Source organism: Hylobates moloch, unplaced genomic scaffold, assembly GCF_009828535.3.
Source record: "Hylobates moloch isolate HMO894 unplaced genomic scaffold, HMol_V3 SCAFFOLD_5, whole genome shotgun sequence".
Taxonomy (NCBI): domain Eukaryota; kingdom Metazoa; phylum Chordata; class Mammalia; order Primates; family Hylobatidae; genus Hylobates; species Hylobates moloch.
The window spans coordinates 118,674,042-118,690,953 of NW_026652280.1; the positions used below are offsets into that span (position 1 = coordinate 118,674,042).

General features: G+C 44.8%; 1 protein-coding gene across 10 annotated transcripts in view; it reads left to right on the plus strand.

Moving 5' to 3' along the window:
• The first annotated feature begins 494 nt into the window (after positions 1-494).
• The window catches only part of CLCC1 (chloride channel CLIC like 1), a 33,237-nt gene continuing 16,819 nt past the window's right edge, over positions 495-16,912 (plus strand). Inside the window, exons 1-5 of one of the 10 annotated variants that reach the window (XM_058439507.1) lie at positions 500-629; positions 1,498-1,658; positions 11,537-11,639; positions 15,553-15,692; positions 16,083-16,184. In XM_058439507.1, coding sequence (XP_058295490.1) covers positions 15,564-15,692; positions 16,083-16,184 — 231 coding nt within the window. In that variant the 5' untranslated portion in view covers positions 500-629; positions 1,498-1,658; positions 11,537-11,639; positions 15,553-15,563. Of the gene's footprint in view, positions 630-1,497; positions 1,659-11,536; positions 11,640-15,552; positions 15,693-16,082; positions 16,185-16,912 lie in introns of all 10 variants that reach the window. The other 9 variants (XM_032155171.2, XM_032155169.2, XM_058439508.1 and 6 more) reach the window with 9 other exon arrangements.

Sequence of the window (16,912 nt, forward strand, 5' to 3'; positions counted from 1 at the left end):
GGGAGGATCACCTGAGGTCAGGAGTTCGAGACCAGCGTGGCCAACATGGTGAAACCCCGTCTCTGCTAAAAATACAAATTAGCTGGATGTGGTGGTGCGCGCTTGTAGTCCCAGCTGCTCGGGAGGCTGAGAGAGAAGAATTGCTTGAACCCGGGAGGCAGAGGTTGCAGTGAGCCGAGATCGCGCCACTGCACTCCAGCCTGGGCTGTAACACAGTGAGACTCTGCCTCAAACAAACAAAAATCATGCTTGCGTTTCATGGCGAATGTTACACATTCAAACTTATCAAATGTATTAATAGTAAGAAAATATGTTTCCTATCCGTTGTATATATTTGAGTTCCAGGCGAGATTTCCTTCGCAGAAAGAGTTCAGCAGATGAAAAGTAAAAGAAAATCCGTGGCCAAAATAACCCGCGCGCAGAGGCCGGTCCCGCTACTAGCCCCGCCCAATCAACGAGGCCAATCAGCGGCCCGCAACGGGGGAGAGACACGCAGCCGTCAGCCGAGCAAGTCGATGAAGAGGCCCAGGAACCACGCTGAAGCGCTGGGCGGCGGTAAGGTGTGCGACGTCTTCTGCGGCCTGCCTGGGCAGGTGTCTTCCTCGAGAAGCAAGCAGGGGATCCCGGACGTGAGTCCGTGCAGTTGGGAGTGTTGTGCGGCGGGTGGGGCGGGGCCCGCGGACTCGCGGCGCGGACGCTGGGGAGGCCGCAGGCGCGACCTGGGGCGGGGACGGTGCTCGCTGCGCTGCGTCCTCTCCGGCCTGTGGGTGCCCCGGGCTCCTCCCTCAGCTCCCGCGCTGGCGGCTGCCTGTCCGCCGCGGTTGGGCGCATTCCGGGGAGGTGCTCGGCCCAGAGAGCGGCCTGCGGAGAAGGCACAGCGAGGGCAAAGCGAGACCCGGGCGCACGTTGAATTCTGCTGGCTTTGGTTATCTCTAAAACTTTAAACATAATTTGAATAAATGCTGTCAGCAGAATAGCTCGGATTTAGTTGTAGTTAATTTTCTAAAACTTCAAATCTGTGAATTAACACAGTTAAAAACAACAACAACAAAAACGGACACAAAACAACCTCCAAATTGGATTTTTTTTTTTTTTTTTCTGAGACGGAGTCTTGCTGTGTCACCCAGGCTGGAGTGCAGTGGCGCTATCTCCGCCCACTGCAACCTCCGCCTTCTGGGTTCCAGCGATTCTCCTGCCTCAGCCGCCTGAGTAGCTGGGACCACAGGTGCGCACCACCACGCCCGGCTAATTTGTAAATTTTATTTGTAAAGAAGGGGTCTCCCTGTGTTGCCCAGGCTTGTCTCTAACTCCTAGGCTCAAAGGATCTTTCCATCTTGGCCTCCCAAAGTGCTGGGATTACGGGCGTGAGCCATCGCGCCTGGCTCCAAATCTGATTTGAGTGTAAAAAGACACACCATAAGCTGTAGGTTTATAACTGGGTGGTGAAAAACAATGCAGGTTTTCTTTATAATAGTGATTATGAAGTGTTCTTCCCAGACTAGCTTTATCGTCATCTGGGAAATTGTTAAAAATGCAAATTCGCAAGTTTGAGAGCCATGGTTCCAAGAAACTACATCAACACACGAACTAAGTTGCAACTTCCCGACTTATGCCCTGGTACTTCTAGCCTAACACAGGATTTGACTCTACTAATCCAGGTTAGTCTTGCCTTTCCCATTACTCGTGCATTCGTTGAAACCAAAGACTTTTTCTTTTGTGCCCATTTCTACTCACTGCCTGGCCGTCTGTCTGCACGATGATCTGTGTTTCCTGGTAGTTCTCCAGTCTAGTAGCTACTATAAACTACTCTCCCTATTTCCCGCTCTGTGGAGATGTCGTTCCAACGGGTCCTCTCCACTCTAAGACCCTATCCTCTCAGAGAAGCCCCTGAGAGCCATTAGTACTTTTGCCCTGGAGAGGCAGTTTAGGTAGAGCCAGTCTGGATTCTACCACTTACTAGCCTAGTGGTCTTGGGCAAGTTACTTTGTGTGATCTGTAAAATGAAGATGAGTGAAGACAGGAGTAACTACTTCCAGTAGTTTTGTGAGGATTAAATTAATGTAACAGTGCTTAGCATGTAGTAACAAAATATTAGCTACTTTTTTTTTTTTTAAGTCGGAGTTTTGCTCTTGTTGCCCAGGCTGGAGTGCAATGGCGCGATCTCGGCTCACCGCAACCTGCACTCTCCGGGTTCAAGCGATTCTCCTGCCCCAGCCTCCCGAGTAGCTGGGATTACAGGCATGCGCCACCACGCCCTGCTACTTTTGTATTTTTAGTAGAGACAGGGTTTCTCCATGGTGGTCAGGCTGGGCTGGAGCTCCCAACCTCAGGTGATCTGCCCGCCTTGGCCTCCCAAGGTGCTGGGATTACAAGCGTGAGCCACCGTGCCCGGCCTTTAGCTACTATTATGTATATTATAATTTAAAAATTATTAGTACCGAAGCCTGAGACAGGAGAGAAATGGTAAAAATAGTAGGGACTGCGGGAGAGAGAGAGTAGTATCCCCTGACAAGTACTAGAATGACATAGGTGCCACCATTAAACGAAACTAGCTAGGATGGTTACTATTGATTGACACTTTGCTACTCAAGAGTGTGGTCTGTGGCATCACCAGGAGCTTGTTAGAAGTGGAGAATCTCAGACCTACCTCAGATTTACTGAATCAGAATCTTTTTTTTTTTTTTTTTTTTTTTTTTTGAGACGGAGTCTCGCTCTGTCCCCCAGGCTGGAGTGCAGTGGCACAATCTCGGCTCACTGCAACCTCCGCCTCCTGGGTTCACGCCATTCTCCTGCCTCAGCCTCTCCGAGTAGCTGGGACTACAGGCGCCCGCCACCACGCCCGGCTAATTTTTTGTATTTTTAGTAGAGACGGGGTTTCACCATGGTCTCGATCTCTTGACCTCGTGATCCGCCCGCCTCGGCCTCCCAAAGTGCTGGGATTACAAGCGTGAGCCACCGCGCCCGGCCTTTTTTTTTAACAAGCTCTTCAGCAGGTTTAGATGCAGCTTTGTTTGGAGAAAGTGTGAGATTCGTTTTATGATTTCTCAAGGAGTTCCAGCCTTCAGTCAGTGACCATGGGGATCTGGCAGGAGGGCTTGAATTTCTAGCTGATTCTTCTATTCTGTCTTACCCTCCGGTCTTACATCATTTCTGCATTGCTAATCTCTATCCCTGGAGAAATCTATGGAACTGCTGGTCATTATTGGAGAAAGTAACATAGTTGCCAATAGTATGACTTTGTAGATGTCACAGTCAAAACTCAACTGCCTGGCTGGCATGGTGGCTCACCTGTAATCCCAGCACTTTGGGAAGACAAGGTGGGGGGCGGGGGGGATCCTTTGAGCTCAGGAGTTCGGGACCAGCCTGGGCAACATAGCAAGACCCTGTCTCTATAAAAAAGAAAAAAAAACTCAATGCTTGACAAGCTTTTCATTCACTTCCCTTTGTATAATGCCTCCTATAGTACTTTTTTTCCCCTCCAAATCTCCGTTTCCCCCATCTTAACCTCCTCACATACAGTGTTAGAAATGCAAATTACTCTTAGTAATTTCTCTGTCCACTTGATATCATATTATGAAATCTGTCAGTTTCTCTTTTTACTTGAGAAATTTTGTCTTTATCCCTCTTCATTCATTTCTGTTTATGGAGTGTATAACCTCATTGCCTATGAAGAACCCTTCCCCTAACCTTGATTTCATGCACTCCCATCTCAGAGCCTCTCTCCAGTTTACACACTCCCTTTGTCACCTACTTCTTAACCACTTAGAGAATTAGGCTTCTCACTGTCATTCTCTGAAAGGTCATAAATGGCCAACTAATTAACCAATCCAATGGCTTTTTTCCAGACTTTATTCCTCTCCACTTCTCTGAAGTATTGAATACGCTTGATATCACTTTCTTGAAATTAAGTCCCTCCTTGGTTTTTGCCCATTGCATTTTTTGGCTTGCCTTCTATTGCCCTGATTAGCCTTCACTCTCCTCTCTGGTATTTGCTTCTTCGATGGCTTTCCTCCTTAGTTGAACTCTTAATTTTTCCAATAAAGTATACAGTATTCAGTATTTCTAAGTATCTCCAGAGCATAACAGCGTTTTAGTGTTGTTTGTTTGTTTGTTTGTTTTTGAGACGGAGTCTCACTCTGTCGCCCAGGCTGGAGTGCAGTGGCGCAATCTCGGCTCACTGCAAGCTCCGCCTCCCGGGTTCACGCCATTCTCCTGCCTCAGCCTCTCCGAGTAGCTGGGACTACAGGCGCCCGCCACCACGCCCGGCTAATTTTTTTGTATTTTTAGTAGAGACGGGGTTTCACCATGGTCTTGATCTCCTGACCTCATGATCTGCCCACCTCGGCCTCCCAAAGTGCTGGGATTACAAGCGTGAGCCACCGCGCCCGGCCTGTTTGTTTGTTTTTTAATTGAGTCAGGGTCTTGCTCTGTCACCCATGCTGGAGAACAGTGTCGTGATCACAGCTCAATGCAGCTTCAACCTCCCCGGCTAAAGTGATCCTCCCACCTCAGCCTCTCCAAGTAGCTGGGAATATAGACGTGTGCCACCACACCCAGCTAAATTTTGTTTTAAGTTTTGTAGAGCTGGAATCTCCCTAAGTTGCCCAGGCTGGTGTCGAACTCCTGGGCTCAAGTGATCCTCCTGACTTGGCTTCCCAAAGTGCTGAGATTACAGGTGTGAGTCGCCACAACCGGCCAGAAACTGTTGTTCTATATATTTTGTGCAGAGCTTTGGTTGTTCAGGCAGGAGGGTAAATCTGGTCCCTGTTACTCCATCTTGGCCAGCAGTAGGAGTTGGAGAAGTGCGTTGGAGTACAGAGTCCCCCCTTTACCCTTGGGGGATACATTCTAAGACCCTAGTAGATGCCTGAAACTTCAGATAGTACTGAACCTTATATATATTCTATGTTATTTCCTATACATCTATTCCTCTGCTAAAGTTTAATTTTATCAGTTAGGCACAGTAAGAGATTAACAGCAATAACTAACAAAATAGAAAAATTATAACAATACGCAGTAATAACAGTTGTACTGTGGCTAGAATTTTTTCACTTGAGGTGCGACAGCAAAACTAGCATGAATTTCTTTCTCCTCCTGTACAATTTCATGGATACAAGTTTTGTTCTTAACATAGATCTTAGCAACCTCATCATATGAGCTTTTTTTCTTTAATTTTTTTTTCTTTTGAGCTGGATTCTCACTCTGTCACCCAGGCTGGAGTACAGTGGTGTGTTCTCAGCTCTCTTCAACATCCATCTCCCAGGCTCAAGCGATTTTCCTGTCTCAGCCTTTCAAGTAGCTGGCATTACAAGTGTGTGCCACCATACCCAGCTAATTTTCGTATATTTATTTATTTATTTATTTTGAGACGGTGTTTCACTGTTGTTGCCCAAGCTGGAGTGCAATGGCGCGATCTTGGCTCACCTCAACCTCCGCCTCCCGGGTTCAAGTGATTCTCCTGCCTCAGCCTCCCGAGTAGCTGGGATTACAGGCATGTGCCACCATGCTCGGCTAATTTTGTATTTTTTTGTAGAGATGGGATTTCTCCATGTTGGTTAGGCTGATCCCGAACTCCCGATCTCAGGTGATCTGCCCACCTCAGCCTCCCAAATCCTGGGATTATAGGCGTGAGCCACTGTGCCTGGCCTATTTATTTTTTGAGATGGAGTCTCGCTCTGTCACCCTGGCTAGAGTGCAGTGGTGTAATCTTGGCTCACTACAACCTCCGCCTCCTGAGTTTAAGCAATTCTGCTGCCTCAGCCTCCTGAGTAGCCGGGACTACAGGTGCTTACCACCATGCCTGGCTAATTTTTGTATTTTTAGTAGAGACGGGGTTTCGCCATGTTGGCCACGCTGGTCTTGAACTCCTGGGTTCAAGTGATCCGCCTGCTCGGCCTCCCAAAGTGCTGGGATTATAGGCATGAGCCACCACACCCAGCCTTTATTAAGTTGAGAACTTTCACTTTTTCACTTAAAGGAAGCACTTTATGGCTTCTCTTTGACATGTCTGAATTGCCAGCATCATTACTCCTGTGCTTTAGGGCCATTATTAAGTAAAGTATAGATTCCTTGAATGCATGCACTGAGATACCACAGCAGTTGATCTGATAACCCAGATGGATACCAAGTGACTGGAGTGTGACTCCTACAGTGTGGACATCGTCCCAGGTGGGATGGAACAGGACAGCAAGAGAGTTCCTCACACTACCCAGAGCTGCGCATAATTGAAAACTTAGGAACTGTTTACTTCTGCAATTTTCCATTTAATATTTTCAGACTGCAGTTGACTGTGGGTAACTGAAACTTCAGAAAGCAAAAGCATAGATGGGGGTACCACTGTAAAGTTACTGTGTCACTTTGATCCAAAACCTTTACCTGAATGATTCCTTTAACCATTCCCGCTAGTCTTTCTCTGTTAAAGCTGCTGTACCAAATCCAGGGGTCAGTTTGCTGCCCTCTGATCGCCTGACCTCTTAGCAGCATTCAACATATTTGTCTGTTCTCTCCTTTCTTCACTTGGCTTCTGGAATTCCAGCCTCTCTTGGTTTTCTTCCTGCCTCATAGCACTCACTAGAAGTATCTCTTGCTGGTTCCTCCTCTTCTTTCTGATCCCCGAATGTTGGCTTGCCCAGGACTCAGTCTTTTGTCCTCATAATAGATCTTCTGGTGATCTTACCCAGATCATCTCTTTTAAACCCTGTCTGCATCCTGATGGTTCTCAAATGCAGTCCCACTGCTCTCCTTAGCTTCATCCTGCATATTTACAATCTCTACTTGGACATCAGTGGACACCTCAGATTTACTATATCCAAACAAAACTCTTGATCTTTCAGAACTTGCAGTCTTCCTCAGTCTTTTCCCTTCTCCCAGTTGCCTTGGCCACAAACATAGAAATCGTCCCAAATCTTCACTTGTCCTTACCTACATCCAAATTTTCAGCAATTTCTGTAGTGTATTTCTGTATTAGAGTAGCAAGAGATGTTATAAGAAATAAACCCCTATATCTCAGTATATGCCATAAAGGAAATTAATTTTTGCTCACATGAAAGTGAAAAGCTATATTCCCACTTAATGGGTGGCCTTCCAGGTGGTCATTTAGGGGCCCAGGTGCCTGCATAGTTTGGCTGCCCTCCTCCAGGGCTCAGTGTCCTGGGCATTCCCTGGTTGGGAGAAGGCACCTGGGAGGTTTTCATGGGCCAGACTTGGATGTGGTGCATATCCCTTCTACCTGTTGCATTGGCTAGAACTTAACTGTTACATGGCCATACTTCACAGAGAGGCTGAGACATACAGTCATCATTTGTCCAGACGGAAGAAGAAATATGCCTAGTGACCTATTAGCTGGTCATTTTGCCAGATGTAGTAGGGTCTACCTACAGATTTTAAAAATCTGACCATTTGTCATCACCTTTGCTGCTGTCTTTAGCTCATGTCACCTTCATCTCTGAACTGGATGACTACAGATCCTCCTAACTTCCTGATAATCTTCCATTCTAATCTCTACATAGTAGCCATAGTAATTTCTTTTAGAATGTAAACCAGATTCTATCATGCCCCTATTTAAAAGCCTCAAGTGGCTTCCTGTTACACGTAGAGTAAAAACCACACTCTTTACTGTGGTCTACCACTCCCTCCCTCCCCACCTCCCTGCCTCCCTGCCTCCCAGCTCATTCCCAAGACCCAGCTGTTCTGGCCTCCTTTCTGTTCCTTGACTGCTTCAGCTTCTTCTCCACTCAGGGCTTCTATACTTGCTGTGTCTTCTCTCTGGATGTTCTCCAAATCTTCCTAAGATTATCTTGTTTTTCTCCTTAAATGTTCTTGTGTTTATCTACTTGCATGTAACAAACCACTCTAAAGTGTAATGGCTTCTTTTTTTTTTTTTGAGACGGAGTCTTGCTCTGTCACCCAGGCTGGAGTGCAGTGGCGCGATCTCGGCTCACTGTAACTTCCGCCTCCCAGGTTCAAGCGATTCTTCTGCGTCAGCCTCCCGAGTGTCTGGGACTACAGGCGCGTGCCACCATGCCTGGCTAATTTTTTGTATTTTTAGTAGAGACGGGGTTTCACTGTGTTAGCCAGGATGGTCTTGATCTCCTGACCTTGTGATCCGCCTGCCTCAGCCTCCCGAAGTGCTGGGATTACAGGTGTGAGCCACCGTGCCTGGCCAAGTGTAATGGCTTTAAACAATACTTTTATTACTGCTGGTGATGTTGTGGTTTTATGGGGTGTGATTGGGCTCAGCTGGATAGTTCTTTTATTCTACATGATGTTGGCTGGGTCGCCAAGTCAGTCACCAGAGGTTGGACTGGAACCACCAAGATGGCTCACCCACATGGCTGGCCATTGATACTGGCTGCAGGCTGGGAGCTCAGTGTGCCCCTGCACCCAGCCTCTTCATGTGACTTGGCCTTCTTGCAAGGTGGCAGCTGGCTTCCAAGAGGGGTGTGTTCCCACAAACATATGTTCTGTCTTAGGATTCTCCAGAGAGACAGAACCAATGAGGGTGGGAGGATGGATGGATGAGAGGGGATTTATTAGGGGAGTTAGCTCACATGATTATGGGTGCCGAGAAGTACCATGATAGGCTGTCTACAAGCTGGAGACCCTGGAAGGCCAGTAGCCTGGCTCAGTCCAGGTGTGAAAGCCTTAAAACCAGGGAAGCCTATGGTGTAATTTTCAGTCTGAGGCTGAAGGCCTGAGAACCTAGGGGCTACTGGTGTTAAGTCTGGGAGTCCAAAGCCTGGAAAGCTGATGTCCAATGACAGGAGAAGAGTGTCCCTGCTCCAGGAGAGAAAAGAAATTGCCTTCTCTTTTTTGTTGTATTAGGGTCCCCAGCTGACTGAATAGTGCTCGCCCCTCCTGAGGGTGGATCTTCCACACTCAGTCAACCTACTCACAAACCAGTCTTCCCTGGAAATCCCTTCAGACACATCAGAAGGAATGCTTTCCAGTTCTCTAGGTATTCCTTAGTCCAGTCAAGTTGACACTTAAAATTAACCATCACATGTTCCAAAATGAAGTAGAAGCAGGCGACCCTCTTGAAGGCTAGGCCCAGAACCATCGCAGCCCTACTTCCACCAAAGGATTTTGGTTCGGTAGTCACAGGGCCAGCCCAGATTCAGGAGAGGGGGAAATACACTCCATCTTTCTGTGGGGAGAGTGACAAAGCATTTGTGACCGTCTTAGATCTTAGGGGCCTACCCTGAAATACCCAGCATCGCGTAATCCATATGTACCACTGTCTTGCTTTATCTTCTTAGGATTTATCACTATCTCGAGTTACATGTTTTTGTTTTTGTTTTTTGCCAACTTACTGTCCTTTCCCCCTAGAATGTAAGCTTCCTGAAGAAGACCTTTGTCTGTGTAGATTCCTGGTATCCCTGTCACTTAAGACAGTGCCCAGCACGGTGGCTCAGACCTGTAACCGCAGCACTTTGGGAGGCTGAGGTGGGTGGATCACCTGAGGTTGGGAGTTCAAGACCAACATGGAGAAATCCTGACCAACATGGAGAAATCCCTTTTCTACTAAAAATACAAAAAATCAGCTGGGTATGGTGGCACATGCCTGTAATCCCAGCTACTTGGGAGGCTGAGGCAGGAGAATTGTTTGAACCCAGGAGGCAGAGGTTGCAGTGAGCCGAGATCATGCCATTGCACTCCAGCCTGGGTGACAAGAGCGTAACTCCGTCACACACACACACACACACACACACACACACACACACACACACACACACACACACACACACACACACAAAGACAGTGCCCAGTATACAGTAGGTATTTGGTAAATGTTGAATAAATGAATGCTGAACTCCTTCCACAACCATATTCTTTTTTTTTATTTTTTATTTTTTATTTATCTGTTTATTGTCAATGGACACTTGTTTCCATATCTTGGCTATGGGGGATAATGCTTGCAATAAACATGGGAATGCAGGTATCTCTTTTTTATTTATTTATTTATTTTTTAAATTTATTTTTTTTTATTATTATACTTTAGGTTTTAGGGTACATGTGCACAATGTGCCGGTTTGTTACATATGTATCCATGTGCCATGTTGTTTTGCTGCACCCATTAACTGGTCATTTAGCATTAGGTATATCTCCTAATGCTGTCCTTCCCCCCTCCCCCGACCCCACAACAGTCCCTGGAGTGTGATGTTCCCCTTCCTGTGTCCATGAGTTCTCATTGTTCAATTCCCACCTATGAGTGAGAACATGTGGTGTTTGGTTTTTTGTCCTTCCGATAGTTTACTGAGAATGATGTTTTCCAGTTTCATCCATGTCCCTACAAAGGACATGAACTCATCATTTTTTATGGCTGCATAGTATTCCATGGTGTATATGTGCCACATTTTCTTAATCCAGTCTATCGTTGTTGGACATTTGGGTTGGTTCCAAGTCTTTGCTATTGTGAATAGTGCCGCAATAAACATACGTGTGCATGTGTCTTTATAGCAGCATGATTTATAGTCCTTTGGGTATATACCCAGTAATGGGATGGCTGGGTCAAATGGTATTTTTAGTTCTAGATCCCTGAGGAATCGCCACACTGACTTCCACAATGGTTGAACTAGTTTACAGTCCCACCAACAGTGTAAAAGTGTTCCTATTTCTCCACATCCTCTCCAGCACCTGTTGTTTCCTGACTTTTTAATGATGGCCATTCTAACTGGTGTGAGATGGTATCTCACTGTGGTTTGATTTGCATTTCTCTGACGGCCAGTGATGATGAGCATTTTTTCATGTGTTTTTTGGCTGCATAAATGTCTTCTTTTGAGAAGTGTCTGTTCATGTCCTTTGCCCACTTTTTGATGGGGTTGTTTGTTTTTTTCTTGTAAATTTGTTTGAGTTCATTGTAGATTCTGGATATTAGCCCTTTGTCAGATGAGTAGGTTGCAAAAATTTTCTCCCATTCTGTAGGTTGCCTGTTCACTCTGATGGTAGTTTCTTTTGCTGTGCAGAAGCTCTTTAGTTTAATTAGATCCCATTTGTCAATTTTGGCTTTTGTTGCCATTGCTTTTGGTGTTTTAGACATGAAGTCCTTGCCCACGCCTATGTCCTGAATGTTATTGCCTAGGTTTTCTTGTAGGATTTTAATGGTTTTAGGTCTAACATTTAAGTCTTTAATCCATCTTGAATTAATTTTTGTATAAGGTGTAAGGAAGGGATCCAGTTTCAGCTTTCTACATATGGCTAGCCAGTTTTCCCAGCACCATTTATTAAATAGGGAATCCTTTCCCCATTTCTTGTTTTTGTCAGGTCCACAACCATATTCTTATTATGAATTTCTTTTTAAAATTAACATCAGCATTTTTGTTGCTGGTAGGCCAAGGTCTGTAGAATTGATCTTCAGGGTGTGCCATGTGTGTTCTTTCTGGTTTGGTTGCCACCACTCTTTTAGGCCGAGTACCACATCCGTTTTTTGCTTCGGCCTCTTTGTTGGATAATGAATCCAGGTTTTCCTCCTCCTGTGCGCTTAGTGCTAGTTGTTGTTGTTGTTGTTTTTGAGACCGAGTTTTACTCTTTCACCTAGGCTGGAGTGAAGTGGCACAATCTCGGCTCACTGCAGCCTCCGTCCCCCACCCAGGATCAAGCGATTCTCCTGCCTCAGCATCCCAAGTAGCTGGGATTTACAGGTGCGTGCCACCATGCCTGGCTAATTTTTTTTTTTTTGTAGTTTTAGTAGAGACGGGGTTTTACCATGTTAGCCAGGACGGTCTCGATCTCCTGACCTCATGATCCGCCCGCCTCAGCCTCCCAAAGTGCTGGGAGTTAGTCATAAGCTTTTTTCCTCAGCAGTGTCATCACCACCCACCCACCTCTACCTCTCACTGTATCCATCCTCGCAATTGCAATTGCTGAAGCATACACTTTGCCCTCTGCCTCTCCCATCTTGAGCACTTAAGATGTTACCCATACCTCAAATCCCCATTCCTGTGCAGTCTTTCCACTTTCCAGTTTCTCCAGTCGGATGTGCTTTCTTTCTTTTTTTTTTTTTTGAGATGGAGTTTCACTCTGGTTGCCCAGGCTGGAGTGCAATAGCATGATCTTGGCTCACCGCAACTTCCACCTCCCAGGTTCGAGTTATTCTCCTGCCTCAGCCTCCCGAGTAGCTGGGATCACAGGCATGCACCGCCACACCCAGCTAATTTTGTATTTTTAGTAGAGACGGGGTTTCTCCATGTTGGTCAGGCTGGTCTTGAACTCCTGACCTCAGGTGATCCACCCGCCTCGGCCTCCCAAAGTGCTGGGGTCACGGGCGTGAGCCACTGTGCCTGGCCAGATGTGCTTTATCCTTTGAACCTCTAAAATCCTTGAGTCCTTGCTATGGCTTTATTTGCATTTGCTGCTTAACAAACATTTACTGAATGTCTTTCACGTGCCAACCACTGGGCTGGGTGTTGAGGCTGGGGAGATGGAGGGACAAGATAGGCCAGTGGGAAGGTGACTTCAGATTTAGGTAGGATATTACCTTTCCCTAGAGAAGTTCACATTAACAGTGGTTTTCTATCTTGGCTACACATTAGAATCACTTGGGGAGCTTAAAAAAATCCCAGTGCCTGGGTCCTAGTCCCAGAGATTCTGATTTAATGGTTTTGGGATATGGCCAAAACATTGGGAGTTTTAGAAGCTCCTCGGGTGATTCTAACATGGAGCCAAGGTTGAGAGCCGTTGTGCTAATGGAAGAGACAGATCGATAAATGGCTAATTTCATTGCTTCCAATGCCAGAGGAATATACAGGGCACATGGAGAACAGGAGTATTTAATTTAGCCTAGAGTGATTTTTATTGTACAACTAGACTGTAAGCTGTTTATTGGCAGGGCCCAGGGCTTTGTCATCTTGGGGTTCTCTTGCCTGATTCTTACATGTAGTAGGTATAAGATAGGTTGCCCAACAGAACTTTCTTCGATGATAAAAATGTTCAAATGTTCTGTATCCACCCTGTCCAATATGGTAGCCACTACCCATATGTGACTATTGAGTGCTTGAAATGTAGCTAGGGGGAATGAGGAACTGAATTTTAAATTTTATTTAATTTTAATTAAATAGCTACATAGAGGAGTTACTAAGTGTTTAAATTATTTGACTGTTTATGCAGGGGCTTAGGTAAGGCAGGTTATTTTCTCTGAATGGTTTTGAAGTTTAGTCACTTCATTTGAATTGCAATTTCCCACTTTTTTTTTTTTTTTTTTAAAGGCGGAGTCTCACTCTGTCACCCAGGCTGGAGTGCAGTGGCGTGATCTCGGCTCACTGCAACCTCTGCCTCCTGGGTTCAAGCGATTCTCCCACCTCAGCCGCCTGAGTAGCTGGGATTACAGGCACGCAACACCATGCCTGGCTAAGTTTTTGTATTTTTAGTAGAGATGGGGTTTCAACTTGTTGGCCAGGCTGCTCTCAAACTCCTGGCCTCAAGTGATCCCAGCTTGGCCTCCCACAGAGCTGGGATTACAGGCGTGAGGCACTGCACCTGGCAATTTCCTACTTTTCTTATTTCTCATTTGTTAAAAGAAAACAGGTGGGCCAAGCACTGTGTCTCACACCTATAATCCCAGTACTTTGGGAGGCCAAGGCGGGGTGGAGGTCGGGAGTTCGAGACCAGCCTGACCAACATGGAGAAATCTCATCTCTACTAAAAATACAAAATTAGCCAAGTATGGTGGCACATGCCTGTAATCCCAGCCACTTGGGAGGCTGAGGGAGGAGAATCGCTTGAACCTGGGAGGCAGAGGTTGTAGTGAGCCGAGATTGTGCCATTGCACTCTAGCCTGGGCAACAAGAGCAAAACTCTGTCTCAAAAAAAAAAAAAAAAAACACCAAAAAAATAGGGGAGAGATTCGTTAAAATACCTTTTTTTAAATTGACTTTATTGAGCTATAAATCGCATACTATATAATCCACCCATTTTAGTGTCCAGTTCCACCAGGTGCAGTGGCTCATGCCTGTAATCTCGGCACTTTGGGAGGCCGAGGTGGGAGGATAGCTTGAGCCTAGGAGTTTGAGACCAGCCTGGGCAATATAGTGAGACCCTATCTCTACAAAAAAGTTAATTAATTAAAAAAAATTAGCCAGGTGTGGTGGTGCAAGCTTGTAGTCCCAGCTACTCAGGAGGCTGAGGTGGGCAGATCACTTGAGTCTGGGAGGTTGAGGCTGCAGTAAGCTGGTATTGTGCCACTGCACTCCAGCCTGGGCAACAGAGGGAGACCCTGTCTCAAAAAGAAAAAAAAGTATACAATTCAGTGGTTTTGGGTATATTTGCATGTATTTGCAACCATTCTCATAATTTTAGAACATTTTTCATTACCTCAAAAGGAAACCCTGTACCCTTTAGCTACTATACTCCCAAACCTTCAGCCTTAACTACCTGTTAATCTACTTTCTGCCTGAATAGATTTGCCTGTTCTCCTGGACATTTCATATATATGTACTCATATAATGTGTGGTCTTTCATATCTGGTTTCTTTCATATAATGTAGCATTTTCAAGGTTCATCTGTGTTGTAGCATGGTGTCAGTACTTCATCCCTTTTTATGGCTGAATAATATTCCATTGCATGGCTATATGTTTTATTTATCAGTTAATGGAAATTTGTTTGTTGTTGTTGTTTTTTCTGTGATGGGGGTCCCACTCTGTCACCCGGGTTGGGGTGCAGTGGTGTGATCTTGGCTCACTGCAACCTCTGCCTCCCAGGCTCAAGCGATCCACCTGCCTCAGCCTCCCAAGAGGCTGGGATCACTGGCTTGCGCTACCACGCCTGGCTAATTTTTTGGTTATTTTTTTCATTACCTAGCCTGGTCTTGAACTCCTGAGCTCAAGTGATCCACCTACCCAAAGTGCTGGGATTACATGTATGAGCCACCACACCTGGCTCTGTTGATGGAAATTTGGGTTTTTCCCACCTTTTGGCTATTACGAAAAATGTGGCTCTAAACATTCATGTACAAGTTTTTGTGTGGGCATATATTTTCATTCCTTTTGGGTATATACCTAGGAATGGAATTGCTGGGCCATATGGAAAAATACCGGTTTTCTTATATCAATGAGCATATTATGCATATATGCATGTTTTTTATATATGAACACCAATTTATTTTTATTTTGTGTACCTTCTTCCTTAGATACTGTTCAGAAAGTGTTATCTTAACTCTAGAAGGAAGTAGTTTTCATTACAAAACAATCTGGCTGGGTGCAATGGCTCATGCCTATAATCCTAGCACTTTGGGAGGCCAGGGTGGGAGGATCAGTTGAGGCCAGGAGTTTGAGACCAGCCTGGATAACATAGTGAGACCCTGTCTCTACTAAAAATAAAAAATAAAAAAAATATCCAGGTGTGGTGGCACACGCCAGTAGTCCCAGCTCGCCAGGAGGACCTCTTGAGCCCAGGAGTTGGAGGATGCACTGAGCTATGATTGTATCACTGTACTCCAGCCTGGGCAACAGAGCAAGACCCTGTCTCTAAAAATAATAATATAATAATAATAATAAAAACCCAAAACCCAATTTATTAAAAAAAATTCTATTTCATTATATATATTAAAAATTGTTTTAGCCTTATACAGGATGCTGTGTTCTTTGCTCCTTTGTGAATGTCTGTTGCTGGTAGCTGGTTATGCTCATGATGATGACTGGATTGACCCCACAGACATGCTTAACTATGACGCTGCTTCAGGAACAATGAGAAAATCTCAGGTATTAAAAAAAATTCGTGCATGTGTGTGTGAAGACCTTATCAGTCCCATGATGGAAATAGTCTAGCTCTGTTGTTTTGCACAGAGCTATGAGGGTCATGGATCCATGATTAGCAATTATGCAGAATATTTTCCTGACACTGTTAATCTAAAATTATTTCAAACCTACCTTGTATTGAATTTGAATGTAAAGCCCCTGAAGTAGCAAAATAATATGATTTTAGTTCTTAGTGTGTACATTTGAAACTTTTTTTTTGTGGTTCAGTACAATTTAAGAATATAACATGCAGAGTCATGAAATGATGAAGTCAGAATCTTAGTCTTCATTAACCAAAGGCTATTTTTGTAACTAAACTATAAAGAAATAAAATGTTTCTATACTCTGTTTTAGGCAAAATATGGTATTTCAGGGGAAAAGGATGTCAGTCCTGACTTGTCATATGCTGATGAAATATCAGAATGTTATCACAAACTTGATTCTTTAACTTACAAGGTTAGTTTTTTAATTCATAAATTTTATATTATTATGTTAAATTGCTCTATATTCTTGTCTCTGCTGATAAATTTGTATTTCTAGTGTTTCTGTGTACCATGTGATTTTTATATGTCAAATTTTTCTTTGGATACTCTGACTTGGGTTTGTCATTCGTCATTCTAGCCTTGGTTTTTCTAATAGTACCTTGTATTTTCCTGTAATAACGTTGATATCTCTATGTTGTAAGTATTTCTTTACCAGACTGCAAACTTCTTGGTGCAAGGAATATGTTTCATTCATCTTAATTCTCTATCACCTATCACAGGACTGAGGCATAGTAAACTCTTAACAAATGTGGCAAATGAAGAAATGTGTCTATTACCAGCTTATAAGCATGAGAGTTACTTTTAAGAAGGATTATTATAATTTAGTGTGTAACAGCTATTCATTCCTTCATTTATACAGTCTTCTTAAAAAAATGTAGCTGAAGAAGAGCTTACACAAAAATAAATAAGTCAAGGGATGTGAATGTAGTCGTTATTTGCTGCGGGAGCCACCCTCAGTTGGCTGCATAGGCAGGGTGAACTGGTAGCAGTGTGGAGGTAAGGAGGTAAGGCCTGGAATGGAGAAGGGGGGTGTCAGTGAGATTAGTGGAGGCTGCAGAGGTCCAGCAATGCTGAAGGTCTGAAATGAGGCAGTGATGGGTTGAAGATAAGAGGCAGATATTAAAGTTTTATGAGGTAGAA